A 23,066-nucleotide genomic window follows, 5' to 3' on the forward strand; every position below is an offset into this window, starting at 1 on the left:
TGAAATTTGACCTGCTAAAACAACTAAGGCGTCAATGGTTTTCTTTAACTCAAAAGTTGCTGGTTTTATCTGTTCGTTCCATACTTTACCTCTTTTATCTTTATCTCTTATCTGCCATACACATTTTGCAACTAACGAAACAAAGTTGTCGTAGGTCTTAAATTCTTCAGATTTGTATATGTCAGAGATGTTCTTATATAACATATCGCAATCTTTGTCCATGACTTTGTGGTTGCAATGAAATCCAAGAAACTCATAGTTTACCTTACGTATGAACTTCTTGGTTTCTACTGAGTCAGTTGCTTTGACTTCTATTTCATCGAATTCTGGAATAGTAAGCTTTTGTTGTTGTATTTCAGGAAGTTTAGGTAGATGGTCAATAATATCCTGCATTTCATAAAGATATTCTTCATTTGTTTCATCTTTCGCACTACAGTATAAATCTCCTTGGAGAAGTTCTTGCTTTATCTTCTGGATTTCTGTTTCGAAAGTATATGAAGAAGGAATGAAGCTTTTCATCTCTACTAACATTGAAGTTGGGTTCATGACTAACGAGTTTGGTGAAGTTGTTGCTAACATGTTCTTACAATAAAAATAAAAAATATTTTTTTAAAAAAACTAACTTTTTTTATTTCGGGAAAATTCATGAAAATTCAACGGGTGAGAAAAGAGGTGAAAAAAGAGGTGAGATCTCACCACTTCACCTAAAATATATTTTTGCCGAAAAAAATGAGCTTTGGTTGAAAAAACAGGTGGAGCCAAAAGTGGCTCGACCTCAAAACAAGCATTTCGTGAAGAATATACCAACCCGCGGGATTCCGGCGGTTGCTTTTTTATACAAAATTCAACGGGTGAAAGAATACGATGAAGAAGTCATGACAAAACATAGACAAGAAAGTTCATGACAAAACATATACGATGAAGTCTATTTCCTGTGTTGTTGTCAAAATGTCATGTTGTCACCATTTTCAAAAAGATGTTAGTTGACCGAGGGACCGAGGGACCGAGGGACCTGGTTCCACCTAAAATATATTTTTGCCGAATTCAAGAGTTTTGGTTGAAAGAATACGGTGGAGCCAAAAATGGCTCGACCTCAAAACAAGCATTTCGTGAAGAATATACCACCCGCCGGAATTCCGGCGGGTGCTTTTTATACAAAACATTGACGATGAAGTCTCAACAAAACAAGCATTTCGTGAAGAATATACCAACCCGCGGGATTCCGGCGGGTGCTTTTTATACAAAACATTGACGATGAAGTCTCAACAAAACAAGCATTTTGTGAAGAATATACCACCCGCCGGAATTCCGGCGGTTGCTTTTTTTATACAAAATTCAAGAGTTTTGTGTGTTTTCTACGATGATAGAAAAAATGGTTCATTTACTCACAATATTTTTGTACAAAAAGACCCCAAACTTTTAACCTCTCTTCTGCAGCTTCTAATGAAACTTTAGCGAGTTCATATTCTCTAAATTCTCTCTTTAAATCTTCTTGTTCCCATTGGTCTAGTTCGTATGGAGAATCTCTATAACCAGAACATATCTCATGTTCATGTTCTATTTGTTTTAAACACGTTTTTCTAACTTCTTCTTCGAACAAAGGTTTAGCATTCTCTGCTGTATCTTCAAGTTCTTCTTCATCTAATTTCTCATGAACTTTCTTGTCTATGGAGTCCAGAATTTTTCCAACTGCTATGCAATATTTTGGAGAAGCCCACATTGCTATATAGTTTGTAAGTCTTGGGTCTACATACGTTCCTCTAACCTGTTTGATTTCATCGGGAATTCCTGCATTAACATTGTATAAAAAGCACCCGCCGGAATTCCGGCGGGTGGTATATTCTTCACAAAATGCCTTAAAATACTCTTCCCAGGACTTATTTTCCAACAACTTTCTAAAGTCTTTCCTAAACTGCTGACATATCTTTGTTGCATTTATATAACCATCCTTGTCTCTACGTAAGACTTCAATACCGTTGTAAGTGCCTTTTGTGAATGTTTCGCCATTAGATTTGTTCGTGAACGTTTTTGCTTCGACTGTCATTTCAGTTCTTACAATAAAAATAAAAAATATTTTTTTAAAAAAACCAACCCGCTGTTTTCCGGCGGTTGCTTTTTATACAAAATTCAAGAGGGTGAGAAAAGAGGTGAGAAAACAGGTGAGATCTCACCTCTTCACCTAAAATATATTTTTCAATACTTTTTCAGCACTTTTCCGTAGTTGTATATGAAAGACAATTCGAGATAAAAGTCATAGTACAATGGTAAAATATGTTGCACGCCATTTGTTGTGAACCAAACTTGAAAGTCAGAGAAACTGTTACTAGGTGGTTCGTAGAATTTAGAAGCAAAGTCATAAAAGTCCTTACCGATACATAGAAAACTGTTGTTGCTTGAACTGAAACTTGCATGACACATGACATTTTGAGGGTCAAACACGTTTCTATAAACTGTCAAATCTGCTGGTGGAAGTATAAATTTAAATGGACCATCTGGTGGTAATGGTTCGTTCTGGTTTAGTAACCGAAGAAATTGTGCCCAAGAACGTTTGTCTACTCCCCAAAATAAAAACTCTGTATCTCTTGGAGGGTTAATTTCAATCTTTTGAAATGAAACTGTGGAGTTCATCTTGTCGTATTCTAGCTTCAGATAGTATGTTCCATTTAGTAAAGAGTGGTATTTTTCTTGAAATTCCCAGTAGTATTTGTTCATTTGAGTTTGAAAGTCATTTAGAGTTTTTTCAAGACTTTCGTCTGAACGAATTGTAAAGATTTTCATTTCATCAAATTTTTCTATTAGACCATCAGAGCCTTTATACTGACCGTGAAAATATACTGCGAACATGAATGCATTAGTTCTATTTGAAAACAAAACTCTTCTAAATCCTATTGCCTTTGCATCTGAAGGACTTTGAAGCCAACGAATTGGATAGTCAAACCTGTAAGCTCCGGATGAAATTTCTTCATCTGATATAGTCCTACCAGCGTTTGTAAAGATATAGTCTAACGGTTTTGTATCTGCTACTTTTGTTCTTTGTTTTTCAACCTGAAGCATTTTATATATGTAAAAATATACTGTTTTAAAAACGTTTTAAAATGGTATGCAATGTTTTACTTCATGCAATGTTTTATTTCTGTGCCGTCTTCAAGTATTCCCCAGTACTTACGTTTGGAGAGGACATGAACTTCGGAAAATACCTTGTCTAGCTTAAAAAAGCCCATCTTTTCACCGACCATTCCCATTTCAATGAGTTTGTTGTATCCTTCTTCGTTCGTCATGAGTGCATCGATGTTCTCATAGTATACCTTCACTTTGGATTTAACTTCCGAGAAGAATTTGTTGTAGTTGTCGAGGACTGCCTTTGCGAACTGAGGGTAGGACCAATGTTCGACAATAGGTTTTACTGTGGTTACTAAGCCATTTTGACCTTCGGTGAACTCGTATTTCAAAACAAAAGGAGAAAACCTTTCAACAAAGTTGTCGACCTTCTCATAGTGTTTACTCTTCATCTTTTGAGGTTTCTTAATGGAATATCCCCATGTCGAATTCATAAGCAATTTGAGTGTCATTGCAAGTTTGGGGTTTGAAGCTTTCCTAATATCATACATTTGTTGTATGACTTTTCCAACTGTATAGTTCTTTCCCGGGAACTCACCATCTTCGTTTGGAATTCCAGTCGGGATATATTGGACAAACCTCATGTACGCAGCGTTAAGGTCGACATAGTATATCTTTTCATATGAGTCGAACTTGTCGCAACCAATGGGTCCAGTTCGTGGAAATTCAAGTGAGTCTCTTATCTTTTGAGAAACTTCTCCTGTTATCTCATAAACATCGTCAAAGCAACCTGTTTCATATAAAACCTTCTGACCTAACTCTGATGCTCTCCAATACAATTTGACGTCGACTGGATGTCTCAATGGAAGTTTGTTTATAGCATCTTGAAGTTCTTGCAACCTCATTGGAAGTTCTTCTGGTTCAGGTTGGTATCCGAACAATCCAACTCCTTTTGGAACTGTGTACTTCTTTTGTGCTATAACTTTGTCTGGAACAACTTTTGGTCTTGCTAACAATGAAAAGTTTGTTTCGTCTTTTGGTACAAAAGTTTCTGTCAGCTTGTCATCTGGAATTGGTTCCAACAAGCCTTTCTCGAAAAGAATGTTAACAGCTCTGACAATGTTGCACTTGCCTTTTCCGAACAATGGGTTTGTAAGACTTTCGTTCAACATGAAGTGGTTGTGGACAAGTACAATCTTCAACCATGGCAATTTGAAGTCAACAACATAGTCGTCATGTGAAGAACCTTTAGCTGTAGGTATGTTGACGCGGATATTGACATTTGCCAACGGTGCAATCTTTGTCAATTGACTTCTGAGAATGTACCTTGTTTTCACACATGACTCAAGATACTTCATCTTCTCATCTGTAACAAGACCAGAGTTCCTGAGACATGTAAGAATGCAAGGTTCATTGACAATTTTTTCAATTGAATTGTAAATTCCATACCTTGTTAAGTCAATGTCAGACTTATTTCTGAAGGGGAAGTATCCAGCATGTTGTCTGACTGCTTGAGGGTTAGGTTGTAACCATTCGAACTTCACGCTTGCAATTCCTTCAATTGCATTCAAAATATCTGAGTCGGAGTCAAACATTTGTTCTCTCTTTGTAGTCTTGAAAGCGTCAAGAAGTTGTGCGGCTGTTGTGACATTGCCATGTGCATAGTAAATATGACCATCCAAATCTTTTACGGTTAGTCTGAGATTGTATCCTTTCTTATTTCCGTCTTGTATGGCAGCAAGTACACCCATGAAGCCTTCTTTGTTCTTTCCTTTGTCAAAGTTTACTGTAAAGGTTCGACCAGATGTAATTTTACTTCTAACTTCACGATACTTTTCATATGCATATCTTGTTCTTTCCATGGGAGCATGTGTGTCTTCACCTTTTCCTTTTTTCCTTCTCAAAGGATGCAATTGTTCGTCATGTTTCCAGTAGAACCTGGCAAAGCCGTCGTGTCCTTCAACTTGAGGTTCATTAACATCGAAAGGCATGTCCATAAGACGTTCTTCTTCTAACCTCTCTAATCTGTTTGGATAATTTGCGCGTGCTGTTTCTAAGTCCATTTCGTAGCGAAGACCAGACAGTTTGTCATAGACTTTTATGGGTCTTCCCTTCCTATATTTAAACTTCTTTGAAACTCCCCAACCATATCTTTCTAACTCTGCTTTTATTCTAGCAGATTTTCTATCCATTCTATATGGGGGCATTTTTATAAAAATAAAAAAATATACTGTTTTAAAATGGTATGCCATATAGCTTCTTGAATTTGTTAAGAAGTATTTGAACGTTTTTTCCATCTGTATCTCTAGTGTTTACATAAGCATAGCCTGCCTTAGTAAAATATACTTGTAATTTCCTATAGTTTACGCCGGTATAAAAGTAGAAAGAGTCTTGTTCTTCGCTATAGTAGTAAAACTCAAACGTATGCTTACCATAGTCTGTAATTTCAATTGTTTCATCTTCTAGTTCGTCGACAAATTCGAATACAATATCTCCAAATTTGCCTATGTTCTTATTGTTTTCAGAACAAGTGACCCAACGCAAGTTTTCAAGTCTATTGTCGTTTCTTATATGGTTTATATGGTCTACAAAAGGTAAATTGTTAGGGTTCGGTATAAAATGAGTTGCAATGACAACATGTTTAAAATAGTTTTTTCCACTCATCTTCATAATAGCATATCCGTCATTTCGCTCCCATCCGCTTAAAACTCTTTTTGTCTTTTTGTTTCTGACTTCAAATGACTCACAACAGTGAATTTCATATTTCTCATCTAACAAACAAGTTTCCCAACGGTCTTCTCCAACAAACTCAGCGTACATTTCAAATAAAATAAAAAAATATTTTTTTAAAAATATTTTGTTTTAAATGGTATGCCATTTCATATTTCTCATCTAACAAACAAGTTTCCCAACGGTCTTCTCCAACAAACTCAGCGTACATTTCAAATAAAATAAAAAAATATTTTTTTCTTTACTTAACATAACCGCCCGCTACCATAAGTCTTTGACGCCAACCCATACCAGCTAATGAAGGTTGACTTGGTTTAGTTTGGAAACTAAACTTTGGTTTTGGTTTATCTTCAGTTTTTGGTTTTTCTTCTTCTATTGGTTTTTCGTCACTTTTCGGTTCATCTGACTTTACCTCACTTGCTGGAACAGTTGTGTCGTCAACATCTTCATAAATGTCATATGCCATTTGTTTTTGTTTTCCTTTCAACTTTTTGTGTTTGTTGTAAAGTTTAGAATATTTCGACTCTAAGTCAATGAGATGTTCTATAATGAACTGTTGGTCAGTGAAGTAAACTTTTCCATCTGTTGTCTCTTTAGTTCCTTCAGACTTCAATATTTTATTTGTGAGAGTCTGTTTCTTTTTTGAGATACTAGCCGTTCCATTTTTATGAAAAGTGACTTTGTAGTTAGGGTTTGTATTTCCAGACCTCACACTTTCTATTATTGAATTTTTCTCTTCATCTGTAAGTTCTTTGACAGGTTTTGACAATGGTTCTGAACTTTTTGTTTGTGGTGTCAAATCTACCGTTTCAACTTCTTCGGTCATTTCATCTCAGTAAAAAATTTTAGTTTGGTTTGTTTTCAACTGGTTGTTGAGGTTTTTTAAGTCGGTCTAAAACTTCCTGAGGTATAGGAAGAACTTGACAAACACGTGGTTGTGTAACTGCTGAAAGCCGACAAATCCATCTTGAACCCATTTGTCTCAATGCTGTATTGTTCATTTCATCTCAGTAAAAAATTTTACATTCCCCACGTTTGAGGCGGTTGAGGTTGGTTGTTGTTTACCCACTGTTGTGCATGGTTATATCCTCTGTTAAAGAATCTTTCACCTTGGTCCATATAGTGCCCTGCTTGGTTATAGTAGTCATTTGCTTTGTTATAGTAGTTTCCTGCTTGTCTTCCTACATTGTCCATCCATCCTTGAACTTTTCCTCTTGTTTCAGGATTTGGAATAAGATTTGCTGCATCTCGTGCTACCTCCCAACCTTTCTGTACAGTTTGTATAATAGGTTGTGCTTTCTCTTTAAGTATACCTAATGTACTCAAAATCTTCCTTCCAACTCCAAATACACCTCTGGCTATTGTTCCCACTGCGGGTAAAAATCTAGATGCGACTCCTGCTAATGCGCCAAATAAACCCATTTCTTATGGGTTAAAAATGACGAATTCAAACAAGGACCCGTATGTTTCTAAAGCGACAAAGAAAGCACTCATGGTAAAAATCTTTAGTTCAACACCAAATGCTTGGTTTATGGATATCTTGGAAAACATTCCGAGGTATAGAGAAGATGGACCACCATACTGGCTAATATTTGTTGGTCAAAACACAAGATACTGTGAAGCCATACCATTACAGTCCAAAAATATTTTAGATGTGAAAACTGCTTTGACAATATTCGTTGACAAATACCATCCAACAAAACTGACATCTGACTATGAAAGTTCTTTCAAATCAGACGATATTAAAAACTATCTGCGTTCAAAAAATGTAAACCAATATTTCATTGTCGACCAAAACCATTCTGCTCTTGGTGTCATTGACAGTTGTATAAAAATCTTAAGAGACTTAAACCAACCACAAGGTGGTGAAGCAAATGAAATGTCATATGACGACAAATATAGACACTTCTCCATGGCAAAGATGAGACAAGTTTTAAATATTTACAATAGCCGTAAACAAAAAGGTTTGGGAAACCACTCCCCCGAAGAAATGAAAAACAACCCCGACTTAGAGAAAGACTATATATTTAATAGTTTAGTCAAAAGAGACAAACAAGAAAGAATGCCAGGCTTCAAACTTCAGAAAGGTGACAAAGTAAAAATAGAAATACCTAAACGCGACCCATATGAAAATACTATTGACTATGACAACAATGGGAACTCGACAGGTACTCACATTCGTGTTCGTAAAAATAGAAGAAAGTATACAAGAGAATATTATGAAGTTTTAGGCAAACATGGCAAAATGTACAGACTGCAAGCAGAAGATAAAACTACTATTGTCAGACCTCGTTTCAAACTTGTCAAAGTTCAAGGTGGTATACTTTCAAAGACAGTTCCTAACAAATATAAGACAACTCCTGACGAATATGCTAAAGAAGTTGAAAATGACGACTAAGCATTTCTATACCATGCGTAAACTGTCATGTAAGGTGGCATGTAGTCTTTACTTTGTCCCGTTGTTTGCGTATACCCTGAAACGCGATGTATATGGTTTCCTCCTCCCTCAGTGTTACTCCAGTAACAATCTATAGCAAACTTAACGTTGTTTTTAACATCATATCCTTTACCTTTTGTCATTGATGACCAATCCCAATATCTATGCTTATGCCAACCTGCTTGAGATGTACTTAAATCTATGTAGTGACTGTGTGCAGGTAAGTTTTCACCTGAAATCGTTTTACTTCCACCTGTTTCCTTTGAAGAGTTTGCACAATACAAAAACCTGTCGACTATTTGAGTCCAAGTTCCAAAACCAAACATTACTTGAGGACCTCTTGCTTCCATAGATGTATAAATAGAACCTACTGGGTTCATTAAATCAAACATATGAGATATTATAGGATTGTCTCTTTTGAACTTAAAATATAGTGCAACTATTTCAGGTTTCTTCTGGTTTGTGTCAGAATATTTTTTATAATATAATCTTATGTTTTCAGGGTAGGTAAAATCTTGACTATAATATTTATTTCTGTCAACTTCATAATAGTATACTATTCTCGTTTTTTCTATTGCATTATATCTTTTATATCTATAATATTCTAAATATAATGTTTGCTTTTTTGGGTCTACATGTGGTGTTTTGTCGTCAGCACTATAGTCATAATAATATGGTGCTGGAGATGGGTCAGGCAATGTCATATCTGCCATTTCATAAACTCTTAAATATTTCTTTTGTTCGTCTCCATATAAGTTTAAGTAGCAGTTGTTGTCTAATGGAACTTTAACTTGTGTACCATCATTCTTTATATAGCTTACATACATTTCATTGTTATTTTTCGGAATGAGTTTATACCGTATACCATTTTTTAAGGAGTGTACAAACTCCCATCTAAAATATTTGTTTTCTTCATAGACAGAAAAGTCACCAACCATAGTTTCAATATTTTTTGTTCCAACTAAACTTTGGTATATTTCATTGACATATGTTTTATCTGCTTTCTTTTCAAGGCTAACGTTTAAGTCTGTTATTTCAGAAGATGTATGTGTATGTCCAACGTCACTTTTCCTGTTTAAGGTTTCTTGTAAGTTTGTAATATTTGCAATGGTATGTGTATGTCCAACGTCACTTTTCCTGTTTAAGGTTTCTTGTAAGTTTGTAATATTTGCAATGGTATGTGTATGTCCAACGTCACTTTTCCTGTTTAAGGTTTCTTGTAAGTTTGTAATATTTGCAATGGTATGTGTATGTCCAACGTCACTTTTCCTGTTTAAGGTTTCTTGTAAGTTTGTAATATTTGCAATGGTATGTATATGTCCAACGTCACTTTTCCTGTTTAAGGTTTCTTGTAAGTTTGTAATATTTGCAATGGTATGTGTATGTCCAACGTCACTTTTCCTGTTTAAGGTTTCTTGTAAGTTTGTAATATTTGCAATGGTATGTGTATGTCCAACGTCACTTTTCCTGTTTAAGGTTTCTTGTAAGTTTGTAATATTTGCAATGGTATGTGTATGTCCAACGTCACTTTTCCTGTTTAAGGTTTCTTGTAAGTTTGTAATATTTGCAATGGTATGTGTATGTCCAACGTCACTTTTCCTGTTTAAGGTTTCTTGTAAGTTTGTAATATTTGCAATGGTATGTGTATGAGTCTTTTTAGAATATTCGTTTTCAGCTCTTGTCACTTCACTTGACATTTTATTGTCAACATATGTTTTGTCTGCTAGTTCAGGATGAGTATGTTCTTTTGTTGCATATGTTGCATCTGCTCTGTCATGTTCTTCTTGAACTTTTTCAATGACATACTCTTTGTCAGCTTTGTTGTCAACATCTGCTTTCAAAAGAAGTTCTTTTATAGGTTTCTCGTTTAAAGTTCCTTTTGTTGGATTTATACAGACAGTATGGTTCTTACTGTCTTGAAACAGAAACTCGTCTGTCATTGGGTTTAAGGTCAGTTTTAAGTTTCCTTCTTTCAATGACTCAGATATCTTAGAATAGTTTGAAAAGTTTGTTGTGTTCTTATTTAGAGCTTGCAAAATGAGTTGTCGGTTGTGTTGTATTTCTCTCATAGACGCTGTTTCTTTCGACATTTTTATTCTAGATAAAAAATGCTTTCAATAGAAAAAGAAAATTCAAGAGTTGCTACAACTAAACCATTAGATGAACTTTTTACGAATGTCGGTCAAAAGTTTGAGACAGAGACCGTAAAGCATGAAGGCTATCGTTTTGACTACCCACTAAGATGGTTAAGAGACCCATCCGTCACAAAAGCTGTTGGCTTTCGTAGAATGAAGTTCATTTCAGAAGCCATACATGGTTTCCCATTTACGGTCGCTTTTGAAATTCGATACTATAACAAAGAGAAACGTACGTATGAGAAATTTGAACAGGGAAAACTTTTACAAGTTTAGTTTGCTTGTAAACTTAGAACAACTCTTCAAGCTTTTCAAGAAAAAATAAACGATATCTATCTCGAATATGCAAAACAGTACAACATTGACGAAGGAGAGTACCATCTCGATATTTTATATGACAGGAAAAATGCAACTGTTAAAATCAATAGAATAGAAGACCTTGGAGAAGACGTTTATATTTCTACAAAATATAACAACTTGGCATGGTATAGATTTTTGAGGATGTTAAATCAGCCTGCAGAATATCCAGTACACCCGAATTTTATGAAGTCGAAAACCCTAATGGAACATATGAAAATGTTTTCGACTCAGATGCTATTATAGTTCATGCTTCATTTTCTGGTGCACAAAACTCTTTTTTATGCTTGGCAAATGACTTTTACGAAAAACCTACAAAGCTATATGAACCACCGAGTGGAAGTATTTCAGACTTTCAAGTATGGTTTACAACAGATGGAAGAAAGAGAATAATTCCATTATACCATGCGTTTTACTTAGAACTTAGTTTCATATACAACTACTATCGAACGGTAAAAATATAATTTTAATACGGTTGAGGTGTTGGATTTGGTTGCCAACTAGACTGTGGTGCAGGTTCAGGCTGTTGTATAACAGGAGCTTGTTCTTCTGGTTCAGGGTCTTTAGGTATAATACCAACAAACTGACCTACTCTTTTACCAATATTTTTGATCCGTTCCAAATTCCTCTTCCGACAGATTTTATTCCATTCCATATACCTCTTCCAACTCTTCTGAAGAAGTTTCCAATACTACTGAAGAAACCCATTTTACTATATGTAAAAATCTAATGTCCGCCTAGTCTCTTACGTTTCCTGTTGAGTTCCATAGCATTCTTTAACTGGAGCTCATACATTCTGTTTCTCCTCTGGTAGAAAACATATTCTGGGTCAACTCCTGTGTTCGCGTCATCTGCATAGAGTTGTTTATATCCCACTTTAGGGTTTGTATAAAACTCTTTCCATCTCATATTTGCATACCATGGTGGCAAACCTAACGCAGCGTCCATTTGACATGGCAGTTTGCATTTGTACATCTGTTGGCACTTGACCATAGTTTGCCATTGCAGTTTGTATTCTAACTTCATTTGGAATATTCTCTGGGTTTGGTTGTCCAGGTTGCTGTGCATTCGCTAAGTTCTGTGCGTCCATTTAATATTAGATAAAAATATCTCTTACGAGTACATATGCTGAACATTTGCAGACATTGGTTCATCTTCATATTCTCTATATCTTTCTGCCACGTCAAATAAGTAAATGACACAATGGAAAAAACCTAAAACAAGTAGTCCTATTTCAAACCACATTTACTTACCAATAAAATTTCTTTGTTATGACACTTTCTCGGTTTATAGGACCTCTCTCATATTCTATCTTGTCATATATAAACTCATAGTCATGTATGTCCTCTAACCATCTCATGACACTTTCCAAACCACTTTTATCGGATGTAAAGTAAAAGCATGGATGGTTATGTAAAACGTCTAAAGTTTCTAAGAGTCTCTCAAAGTCCAGTCTACTTGGTATTGAAATCATATGTGTTATAGAACGGCGGGTCTACTATAAAGAAAACATTTTCCTTGTTTTTATATTTTTCATACAACTCTGTCCAACGACATCTCACAAACTCTATACCCTCAGTATATTTTTCTATGTCCTCTTTGAAAACCTTTGTATAGTTAAGATATAAAACGTTTGACATAAGTGTTTCAATGTCATGAACTCTTATAGAACCACTATACAATAGTCTAGAAGATATACTATCCCAGTCTATATACTCTGCTTTTTTCAAAACCTCTCTGACAATATTTTTCTTATCTAATGGTATACTTTCCATCTTACCTATAGGTATCTTTTCTTTTAACTCACTCAATATTTTGTTTGTGTCTGGTATATGTTTGAGACGGTTCGTATAGTTGTCGAAGTCATTGCATATAATCTTTGAGTTTGGGAATACGGTATGGCACAAATGAGATATATAGAAACTTCCACCGAACAAATCTACAAATGTTAGACCATTCGGTAGTTTCTTAAGTTCTCTCAATAGAATATCTTTACATCTACTCTTATTTCCAAAGAAGGGTAACGGTGGTTTTGTAAAATTCATTTTATATTTAATAAAAATGTTTTTACCCTGAAAAGTGACAGAAAAGTGACTGGGGCTAGAGGGCACGAAGTGCCTGGAAGCCCCACTCCCTTTTTTTTTAATATTATATAAAAAGTCTCTTTAATATCTATATTTCATATTTTTATCGATTTTTAAAGTTTTTGCGAAAAGTATTCAATTATTTTTGCTATTTGGTCGGGTAAATGTTAGATTTGCGACATTTTCTGATATGATATTCAGATTCTACGTTGATAATAATGCTTATAGAACCCTCTTGCTATTGTGTCAAAATTGCGAAACCGATAGCAAAAATATCTCGCAATATCAAAATTGAGATATTGAGTGAATTATGCATTATAGAGATTAAAATCTGATTTGTGAAAACATCTCATCAGTTTCTAGCTAATTCAAAAAATCTTTACTATCTTATTCGATTAAAATGAAAAGGGAATAGTTTCATTATGCTTTAAATGACAGCCTTATAATATAATCATAGTTTTCGCTCAATATGCAGCATTTTTTTTTCGAAATCTATGGTCAATATCCTAAATACTGATTGCTTTGCATTCATATCTCTTACATTTTCTATACCCACATCACTATTCATTGCTATTCCTATCTTTTTCATTTTTGTTTGTTTCTCATAATTTCTCAAAAAACACGATAACTTGATATTTGAAATATCATACTTTATAACGTAAATAAGAACTTGACCTATTAAGAAAAGCAGTAATGAAAAGAAAATCTGAAATTCATAAAAATTACAAGTTTCTGATGACAATTAGCTTAATTAAACCAGGTACAAGATTATATAATTGTATTTTCTATCAATTATCCATATAATATCTTATCCAGAAAAAATAACTTGATCAATACCAAATGATTTTTTTAACTAGTAAATAAAGTATTTTCTTTACACACACATTGTATATCATAGTTTTTTTTTGGTTTCGCAAAACATCCAAAAACAAATATGCTATAAAAGTGACAATTTTAGCAAAACGAAACCCTACTTTTATTTATTATTTTAAATATTATTTAATTTTATTATTTGAATAGGCCAACTTATATTTGAGAAGCTCAATTTGAGACCACTTAATACATTGAAATATCATAAATATTGAAATATTAAAAAGTGTATTTCAAAATATTGAAATTATAAAAATTTATAATACTGAAATTGAGACAAATTAATAATTCAATGCGTTTTTTTTTGAAATAACTCTCAAATATTATTTTTGTTTATTTAATGATGAATAAATATGATTGCTTTAGACAATCATAAAAACTAATTTAAGTTTAAAATAATGAAAGGATAATTTGATCGTTTTTTAAAATACAATTATTTTGATGATTTGCAAGAATCTTTGAAAAGAATATAATATAGGTTCTATTTTTGTAAAATTTACAAATCATGTATTACATAAATTACGATTAAAACGATGAAAGAACCAAAAAGTGTGTTTTGTGTTTTGTTGTTGCGTGTTGGATGCGGGATCCTGTTATTTCCGAAATCGACAAAAAATTTGGAAATTTAATTTCCGAAATCGAAATTATATTAATGTTTTTAATATTCTTATATCAAAAGGATTAAAGTTCATTAAGAGAAAAACAATTCTTCTTCAATCTATTGGCGCATTTATTTCTACACGCCAATAAGGAAGGGAAAATTATAAGACACCATGGTGTCTTCAAAACGCTAATTTTTGATATTTTTAACAACCCTATTTATGATTATAAGATTGAAATAATGAGCTTTTGAGAGTTTTAAGAAGAATGTGATCTTTATATTTTTTTGGAGGAAGGTTTTACAAGAAAGGAGTTTACAAATGCAGGGTATTGTCCCTTTACCCTGCATTTGTAAACTCCTTTCTCGAATTGAAATTCGATGTTTAACATTCTTTGAAAAAAGTGCAAGATTTTCCCATTCTGCACATATTGGTGCAGAGTGCCAGTGATAGACCCTGCATATATATGTGCAGAATGGGAAAAGTGTTTGCAACATTCGCATCGAAAGGCAAAAGTGCAAGATTTTCCCATTCTGCACATATTGGTGCAGAGTGCCAGTGATAGACCCTGCATATATATGTGCAGAATGGGAAAAGTGTTTGCAACATTCGCATCGAAAGGTAAAAGTGCAAGATTTTCCCATTCTGCACATATTGGTGCAGGGTGCCAGTGATAGACCCTGCATATATATGTGCAGAATGGGAAAAGTGTTTGCAACATTCGCATCGAAAGGCAAAAGTGCAAGATTTTCCCATTCTGCACATATTGGTGCAGGGTGCCAGTGATAGACCCTGCATATATATGTGCAGAATGGGAAAAGTGTTTGCAACATTCGCATCGAAAGGTAAAAGTGCAAGATTTTCCCATTCTGCACATATTGGTGCAGAGTGCCAGTGATAGACCCTGCATATATATGTGCAGAATGGGAAAAGTGTTTGCAACATTCGCATCGAAAGGCAAAAGTGCAAGATTTTCCCATTCTGCACATATTGGTGCAGAGTGCCAGTGATAGACCCTGCATATATATGTGCAGAATGGGAAAAGTGTTTGCAACATTCGCATCGAAAGGCAAAAGTGCAAGATTTTCCCATTCTGCACATATTGGTGCAGGGTGCCAGTGATAGACCCTGCACCTATGTGTACAGAATGGAAAAACTATCTACTTTGAATATTCTGCATCGGAATCTCTTGGTCAATATACAATTAAATACAATGATCACATCGATATTTGGAGATACAAGATAAGTATCTCCAAATGCCGATGTGATCATATATGATTGTCGATAAAAATTTGAAATCTCAAATAAGATGCAAATTAAAAAATGGATATGTGACCAAAATGAGTTTACAAACACAATATAGAGTATATATATAGATACCTCATTGTATTCAAATGAAATAAAACAAAATTTTTGAAATTCATATCTTATATAAAACACATTATTCCTCAATACTATATGAGTAAATATGGCTTGATTAGTATAGATATATGCACATATATTTGGCCCCCAATATAAATTCTATGTTTTCGGGAAAGCAAAAGGTCCAATCGGTGTATGATAAATTTCACCTCACATGGCACCGCCCCCTAAATTTTCCTCATCATTTGAGAGACACCCAGATAAAATAGGAAAATTCATAAGTTTTTCATTTTGTCCCAAATGTGACAGCCAATGAATTTACAGAGTGCGGTACATTTTAGGAAAAATGACATTTTAACTTTACAAAGTTTACATTTGTAAAATGGCATTTTTGCCACTTGTTTGCCAATACCAAAAAAAGTTTGGCGCCAAATCGCAAAAGTGTCATAATCTCATGGTGGACCACAGCTGGTGTCGCCGCCGACTATCTACTTGCTGGGATGCTACGCAGCCTTTGATCTGGCCAATCATAGTGCTGCTCCATCCACATCAGCAAGTGATTTCGGCTGGAGATCTCCAATGGGTCTTCCATGAGGTTTCTGCAAGCCAGAAGCACAATATCTATGCAGCCTAGCTGCTAAGATAGCGTAGCTAGGCTGCGTAATTGTTGTGCTTCTGGCGATATTACTTATACGTTATTGCTCTCATAGACTACAGTACTACTCCCTGAACCCTTGAGGGTCGGGGATGTAAGTTCACTCGAAATGGGCAATGTTCATTACGAAATCTCTCATTCGATGAGAGACTTCGTAATGAGCATTGCCTTAAAGTACTCTTACTACTCTTTCCTAGTTCCCAAAAGGCCTAGGATTCTGTAATTAATCGAATAGGACAGAGTTTTTCCGAAGTCTCTCATTTGATGAGAGGCTTCGGAAGAACTCTGTCCTAATGTAGTGTACTTATAGTCTCTGACAATTTATGTGTCGGCCAGAGAAATTCGTTCTCTGGGGTATAGTCCACTAAAAATTTTTAAGTTTTGACAATGAAAATAAGCTCTGTGACCATGTAAATATATATCTATGCAAAACGAGAGGTTATGCCATAATTTTTTTTAGTTATCAAATTTTCCTTTTTTTGAGAGAAGTCTCTCAATAATTTGAGAAGAATCTTTGATATAAAGAGATACACATTTGTAGAACGAAGTAAGTGTTTTCCAAACATTTTATATGTTCATCCTGTATAACAATATAAAGCTGCATAGTGCCATCTTGTGCGTTTGCTATTTCATGTAATTTTCATTGAGATAATCCCTCTTCTCGGGTGATTTTAACAGTCAACTCAATTTTAAAATAAAGATTTCATCAAAATGATTTCGAAATTCGGATATTGATTATATAAATAGCACTGTTAACATATTTTGGATGAGTAAAAAATACCTTGTTTTGTATGCATTTAGTACACCTTTATTTTTGATTAAAATTATAAAATTTTTATTCCTTATATAATAAATAGTATATGTTACATAAACATGAAATTCAATAGCATTCAATTTTGGATTTTTTAGATTTGGTAAATTTTAGAAGAAATAAAATCAGCAATCAAAATAAAGAAACTTTTTTTGTATCTTCTATGATTACCTTTTGGTACTAAATTTTGCATTAATAAGTAAATTATCTGTATTATTCTGTGAGCACAAGCCCTCAGTTATGCTGGTAGTGAATGATGAATCGTCATTTTGCGAAGAGAACGCGATTATTAAGGTAATTTTGAGAATTGTCTTGAATTATTTAAAATTAAAGTTAATTGAATAGGTATGATAACTAGCCTTTGCTAAATTTGTATAATTTGACCTTATTCTAGTTGGATCTGAGAATATTTTGCTGAAATAATAAATTATATCGCCGATTTATGAAAATTTCTCTGATGGGACCGACTCGCTGAAACGTATTAGTGTTAATGGTAACTTGTCTGAATTTTCAAATTTTTTTCGAAATCCAAAAAATCACAAACAAAAGCATCAAAATTAGATTTGCATTTAAGGTTTTCATTTTTTTTGGAAAATAAAAATATTTTTTCCCCAATAAAGTTTATTTTTACTTTTGAGAGGAATAGAAACGTTATTTTGGAATTTTGAAACAACAGAAATGTTCCATTTTTAATGTAGATTCTAAAATGGGGTCAAATTTTTGATTGAACCGTTATCCATTGAAAAACCTCGATTTTAAAATGTTATTCCAAAATATTCATCTAATGATATAGTATATATTTATTAATTATTACTTTTTATTCAATTTTCACTTTTGGCGGGATTTCATTTTTTTTTGTATGGGCCATATTGTTCACCCAAAACGGAAAACAAAGGCAATGCATAACATTTTTCTCCACGAACGTCGTCGACTCTCAGCGCGACAGATGCTTGGTGCTTGCATAATGACCGGAATGCCATATACAAAAGGTGCTCGCTTTCTTTCTCTTTGTGGAACTAAGCCCCCTGTGAAGAGTGGTGTCATGAGACAACAGAGATTTTGTGACGATAAGATTAGAAGACTTAAAAGTATTTCCCTAATGCTGTCGAGAAAGTCCTTCAGTGGTTACTTATCCATTGATGCAAGATGGACGCACAGGCGAAACTCGCCAAGTTGTACAGTAACTGCGCTCGATGCTGTCACAAAAAGAGTTCTTGCATGCGTGAACATCAACCATATTGGTGGAAACAGACAGCATGCTCAGTATTCCGGAGCTTCCAACAATATGGAAAGTGCTGGAACTCGAATCATCTTGAAGCAATTAAAGAAATACAATATCTTGAAAGATGTTAAAGAGATTATTAAAGACCGAGATAACAAAAGTGTCTCTGTCTTTAAAGAATTTGGCGTCTCTCATCTTGAAAGATTCGATCCAGGTCATGTATCAAAAAATATCTCAAAAGATTTTACAAAGTTCTCAGCTTCTCATAAGACAGTTGAAGTTTTCAACGACAAGACTCAGAAGATTGAAAAAATAGAGACCTTTCTGGGGTCTGAATGCAAGCCTAAGTATGTGGCTTTGGTCATGTTTTGCCGAAGAAAAATATTGACAAACGTACGAAAATGTGGGAGAATTGTGTCTACCATTACGTAGGCAATCATTCTTTTTGCGAACCGCACAATTACAAATGCTTTGAATGGCAAAAAGGTGTCAATTCGATCCAACTTCAATTCATGCTCTATGACTGGGTTCACAAATGGACACCCATAGTTTCCAAAGTTTCTTCCATTGGATCTACCTGCATGAATGAAGCGTTTAACTCCAAAATTGCATGCTATTTGGACAAATCAAGAGCCTGGAAGAACATTAACATTAGAGTTAACGTTGCAATCTTAGAATGGAATGATCCAGAGCATTTTCTCGGAGATATACAAAAAGCATTACATCTTCCCCCACTTCCAGAAGATTGTGTCAAATCATTTGAAGAGAATTGTTACTCCAAAATGATATTGAAACAAAAAACTGTTACAAAAGGTTCTAAAAAACAGAACAAATACAAAAAATCCATTCAGAGTGTACCAGGAGGAGATTATCAAGTTTTCAAGTCCGAATGGGAATCAGAAGACGAAGACATTGATGACTTTGATTAACGAAAATTACATTTTATTTATTGTTTTTGTTTTTAATTAAATTATTATTATGCTCATTTTCTTATTTTGATTTTTTTTAATGCATTTATCCAATAATTATGCTATGATATTTTTATGCCTTATTTCATTTCTCTTATATTTGATAATCTGGTAAAATATAGTTCAGACTATAATCATTTTAGATTATTGATATATTTATATAGGTTAGAATAAAATTAGTTTCATTTTCTACTTTTATTTTGAATTAATAATTTATAATATCAAATATTATGGCGTAACCTCTCCTTTAAAATATAGATATATATAGGCCTATAGAGTTTATTGGCACTCTCAAAACTCTAGAATTTTGAGTTTACTATACCCTTAAAATCAAATTATTTGAACAGATATTTGAATGGAATACTGAATTTATGCATTTTCCATTCGTTGTCGACAAGTACTCTACGGAAGTGGAACGACATTTATAAGAAATATAATTTTGATGCAAAGAATTATAACAATTATATCCTGCATGAGGACATGCTCCATTTCCATTCGTTACAATATGAGAGAAATTTATATCAGAGAAAAGCACATTACCAAAATTATGCATATAAAAACAATCTCCGCCAACTTGGCAATCAGAGAAAGAAGTCATATTTGTCTGCATTGGGACATCACTTATCGATTGTGTAAACGAAACTGCAATGCTGCGTTTTGGTCCGAAACATTTATTCGAAAATATTTTTTGACAAAAAATCGACTTTCCAATATGAAAAAACAAAGGACAGCCAAAATCTCTGTCATTATAAAATACATATCCAAGTGCAGTACATTCTTGGAATAAAACTGATTCAATGTATAAGATGCTCTCAGACAAGCTCAGACACACACATCCAGCAAGTTGAGTTTTATACTTAATGAATTTACAACTTTTAACTTGAAATTTTTGGGCATCAATCCTATCTAAAATCATTTTAAGTTTGGACTTTCATAACAATAAATGTCACTTTTTGGAATTTATTAATTTACTTCATCTTAATGATTTATGAAGTAGTTATCACAAAATTTATGGAAGAAATTAAAAATCCAGATTGTGAACCCATAATTATATGAATTATAGTAGTTTCAAATCCAGGGTCCACATCTTCTGAAAAATTATGAGCAAAGTTTCCAATTTTGGAGATTAAGCGAATATCATTAGATTTTCAAATTTTTAGCAATATTTCGATAATTATTGCATATCAATTAAAATAAAAATTAAAAATGGATTATAAATTAGATTTAGACTAATTAAGTTAGAACATTTAGCTCTGATCTTGAATATTTCATTAGGAATATAGAAATTAAACAAAGTTAATGGATCATCACTAATAATATTACAATTTTTATAAGATGCTGCTTGAACTATTTGATCATAAAAACAATCTTTAAGATAAACAGTTCCTTCTACATTATAATGAGAATTATTATAAAAATAAGAATTACTAATAGAAATAGATCCAACATAAGTATTTATCAAACTAGTTGAACACTCATTTGAATGAAAAATCGAATTTTTACATTTTCCTGTGGCAGTTGTCAAATATGCAACCGTAGTTGCGCGACATTTATAAGAAATATAATTTTGATGCAATGAATTATAGCATATAAATCCGGCATGAGGGCATGCACCGCCTGTTTTGGCTTCAACATAAGAGAAATTGATTTCAAAGAAAAGAACATTCCCAAGATTATGCATATAAAAACAATCTTCATCAACTTGGCAATCAGAGAAAGAAGTCATATTTGTCTGCATAGGGACATCACTTTTTGATTACGTAATCGATACTGCAATTCCACGTTTTGGTCCAAAACATTTACACGAAAATATTTTTTGACAAAAAATCGACTTTCCAATATGAAAGTACAAAGGACAACCATATGAATAACTACTATAATTAATGCATCCAATGGCAGAACTTTCCTGAAATAAAACAGAATCGAAGAATAATATACTCTCAGATAAGTTGAGATAAATACACCCAGAGAAGTAGGTGATGTATTTAATGAATTTACAGTTTTTAACTTGATATTTTTGTGCATCAATTTGATTTAATATCATGCTAGAATCCAACTTTCATCTTCATAAAATTGTCACTTTTTGTCAAATCTTTTTTTTGAAGAAATTTGCATATGATATATAAAACACATGAGTATATCATACCGAAATGCATCGGCAAACCCAAATTTTAGCTAAAAGTGACAGGGAAAAAAAACGTTTAGTATTAAAAAAAAGACCGATGAGAGCTTCGTTCGAAATATAGAGGGAACTGAGAATGCGCAACCATTCTCAGGGAATATTGGATGCTATTCCCGTTCCCTCTGTATGGAAAATTGAGGTTTTCAAAGGGAGTTAAAATAATATCAAATTTATACTAATTTACTTCAAAATACAAAAGTATTTGACGGCTAAAATTAGTTACTTTAGCAAGCTTATCAATACCCTTTTACGATTATTGCTACTTTTTCGAAATAAAAGTAAAAACAAATTTATACTAATTTACTTCAAAATACAAAAGTATTTGACAGCTAAAATTAGTTACTTTAGCAAGCCTATCAATACCCTTTTACGATTATTGTTACTTTTTCGAAATAAAAGTAAAAACAAATTTATACTAATTTACTTCAAAATACAAAAGTATTTGACAGCTAAAATTAGTTACTTTAGCAAGCCTATCAATACCCTTTTACGATTATTGCTACTTTTTCGAAATAAAATAAATTTATTATCAAAAACCTTTTTTTTCTTAGTAAAAATAAACGAAATTTTTTACCTTATGAACTTTTGATGGAAATATGCAAATTTAAAATAATAAAGAAAGCCGCGAGCGAAGCGATCGGCTTAGTTCGAAGATTTTGATTCAAATCTTTGCTGATCTGTAATTCGCGGAAGCCGCGAGCGAATCGAGCGGCTTAGGTCTAAAATTTTGATTCAAATCTTTGCTTATATTCCTTAAATTCTTTATGAAACTCGCAACAGTTCCATAAAAAATTTTAAATTCTAAACTGTCGAAATGACCGATCGGTAATCACACCCTTCACGAGTGTGTCACTTTTTACAAGCGTGTCACTTTTAGCTAAAATTACCCCTACTCGAAATGCATCACTAGCAAAAGTGACATTTGGCGCCAATTTTAAATTAGTGGATTTTGTGTTTATTATTTAAAAAATATAATTGATAAAATATAATTAACATTAATAGAATAATATGGATAAGATTTGATAAAAAACAATCATAAATTTTTTTTGGGCGCCATATAGAGAACTATAGTCTGCGAGGTACTGATTCTATCCATGTACCTCGCAGACCATAGTTCTCAGCCAAAATGGCTGAAAATTGCTCACAATTGTTGAAATTGTGAGCAATTTTTAGCCGTTTTGGCTAAGAATTGGAGGGTGTGAGTACTATAGCATGTAATAGTATCTCACACCCTCCAATTCTTCCTATGGCGCCGAAAAATTTTTGGTGAAATGCGACGACATTTCACCAAAAATTTTTCGGCGCCATATAGAGAACTATAGTCTGCGAGGTACTGATTCTATCCATGTACCTCGCAGACCATAGTTCTCAGCCAAAATGCCTCTAAAATTTTATACCTATAAACTCAAACTTCAATATATTCAATTTTATTTTTATAATTAATTTAAATATATCCATATAATTCTAATGTTTTCTAGGTCAGGTAAGTGGGGCTTCCAGGCACTTCGTGCCCTCTAGCCCCTAAGAAATTTTGCCCAAGACCCAAGAGGAGGACCGAACCCCAGCCGACCAGCCGTTGACTTTTTTGTAGAGCACT

General features: G+C 33.5%; 11 protein-coding genes and 1 pseudogene across 12 annotated transcripts, besides 4 other annotated features; 2 read left to right on the forward strand and 10 right to left on the reverse strand.

The window, feature by feature from the left end:
* Positions 1-9,879: part of a mobile genetic element that runs on past the window's edge.
* Positions 45-579, reverse strand: TVAGG3_0856000 (organellar and viral DNA polymerase type B; the record flags this gene model as incomplete). The annotated part of the gene is made up of 1 exon (XM_051249509.1): positions 45-579. A coding segment is annotated over one exon (535 nt), but the record flags the coding sequence as incomplete, so codon positions are not given.
* TVAGG3_0856010 (uncharacterized protein) lies at positions 1,382-2,044 on the reverse strand (the record flags this gene model as incomplete). The annotated part of the gene is made up of 1 exon (XM_051249510.1): positions 1,382-2,044. One exon carries the CDS (start codon positions 2,042-2,044, stop codon positions 1,382-1,384), a length of 663 nt encoding a protein of 220 aa, XP_051084985.1.
* TVAGG3_0856020 (uncharacterized protein) lies at positions 2,194-3,054 on the reverse strand (the record flags this gene model as incomplete). Its single annotated transcript, XM_051249511.1, has 1 exon — positions 2,194-3,054. The coding sequence occupies one exon, from the start codon at positions 3,052-3,054 to the stop codon at positions 2,194-2,196; it is 861 nt and encodes a 286-aa protein (XP_051084986.1).
* On the reverse strand, positions 3,111-3,962 carry TVAGG3_0856030 (DNA/RNA polymerases family; the record flags this gene model as incomplete). Its single annotated transcript, XM_051249512.1, has 1 exon — positions 3,111-3,962. The coding sequence occupies one exon, from the start codon at positions 3,960-3,962 to the stop codon at positions 3,111-3,113; it is 852 nt and encodes a 283-aa protein (XP_051084987.1).
* On the reverse strand, positions 4,507-5,249 carry TVAGG3_0856040 (uncharacterized protein; the record flags this gene model as incomplete). Its single annotated transcript, XM_051249513.1, has 1 exon — positions 4,507-5,249. A coding segment is annotated over one exon (743 nt), but the record flags the coding sequence as incomplete, so codon positions are not given.
* Positions 5,293-5,877, reverse strand: TVAGG3_0856050 (His-Me finger endonucleases family; the record flags this gene model as incomplete). Its single annotated transcript, XM_051249514.1, has 1 exon — positions 5,293-5,877. The coding sequence occupies one exon, from the start codon at positions 5,875-5,877 to the stop codon at positions 5,293-5,295; it is 585 nt and encodes a 194-aa protein (XP_051084989.1).
* On the reverse strand, positions 6,029-6,253 carry TVAGG3_0856060 (phage tail repeat-like family; the record flags this gene model as incomplete). The annotated part of the gene is made up of 1 exon (XM_051249515.1): positions 6,029-6,253. One exon carries the CDS (start codon positions 6,251-6,253, stop codon positions 6,029-6,031), a length of 225 nt encoding a protein of 74 aa, XP_051084990.1.
* On the reverse strand, positions 6,633-6,788 carry TVAGG3_0856070 (uncharacterized protein; the record flags this gene model as incomplete). Its single annotated transcript, XM_051249516.1, has 1 exon — positions 6,633-6,788. One exon carries the CDS (start codon positions 6,786-6,788, stop codon positions 6,633-6,635), a length of 156 nt encoding a protein of 51 aa, XP_051084991.1.
* On the reverse strand, positions 6,808-7,209 carry TVAGG3_0856080 (uncharacterized protein; the record flags this gene model as incomplete). The annotated part of the gene is made up of 1 exon (XM_051249517.1): positions 6,808-7,209. One exon carries the CDS (start codon positions 7,207-7,209, stop codon positions 6,808-6,810), a length of 402 nt encoding a protein of 133 aa, XP_051084992.1.
* Positions 9,880-10,332: 453 nt separating the features above from the next.
* TVAGG3_0856090 lies at positions 10,333-11,180 on the forward strand (annotated as a pseudogene). Its single transcript has one exon. A coding segment is annotated over exon 1 (848 nt).
* A 3,431-nt stretch (positions 11,181-14,611) lies between these two features.
* TVAGG3_0856100 (uncharacterized protein) lies at positions 14,612-15,332 on the reverse strand (the record flags this gene model as incomplete). The annotated part of the gene is made up of 1 exon (XM_001300855.2): positions 14,612-15,332. A coding segment is annotated over one exon (721 nt), but the record flags the coding sequence as incomplete, so codon positions are not given.
* Positions 15,333-16,214: 882 nt separating this feature from the next.
* Positions 16,215-16,589: a mobile genetic element.
* Positions 16,590-16,638: 49 nt separating this feature from the next.
* Positions 16,639-19,611: a mobile genetic element.
* TVAGG3_0856130 (uncharacterized protein) lies at positions 18,832-19,248 on the forward strand (the record flags this gene model as incomplete). Its single annotated transcript, XM_001300854.1, has 1 exon — positions 18,832-19,248. One exon carries the CDS (start codon positions 18,832-18,834, stop codon positions 19,246-19,248), a length of 417 nt encoding a protein of 138 aa, XP_001300855.1.
* Positions 19,612-21,444: 1,833 nt separating the features above from the next.
* Positions 21,445-22,364: a mobile genetic element.
* Between the last annotated feature and the right edge of the window lie 702 nt (positions 22,365-23,066).

The sequence above is a fragment of the Trichomonas vaginalis genome, chromosome VI, assembly GCF_026262505.1.
Source record: "Trichomonas vaginalis G3 chromosome VI, whole genome shotgun sequence".
NCBI classification, from domain to species: Eukaryota; Parabasalia; order Trichomonadida; family Trichomonadidae; genus Trichomonas; species Trichomonas vaginalis.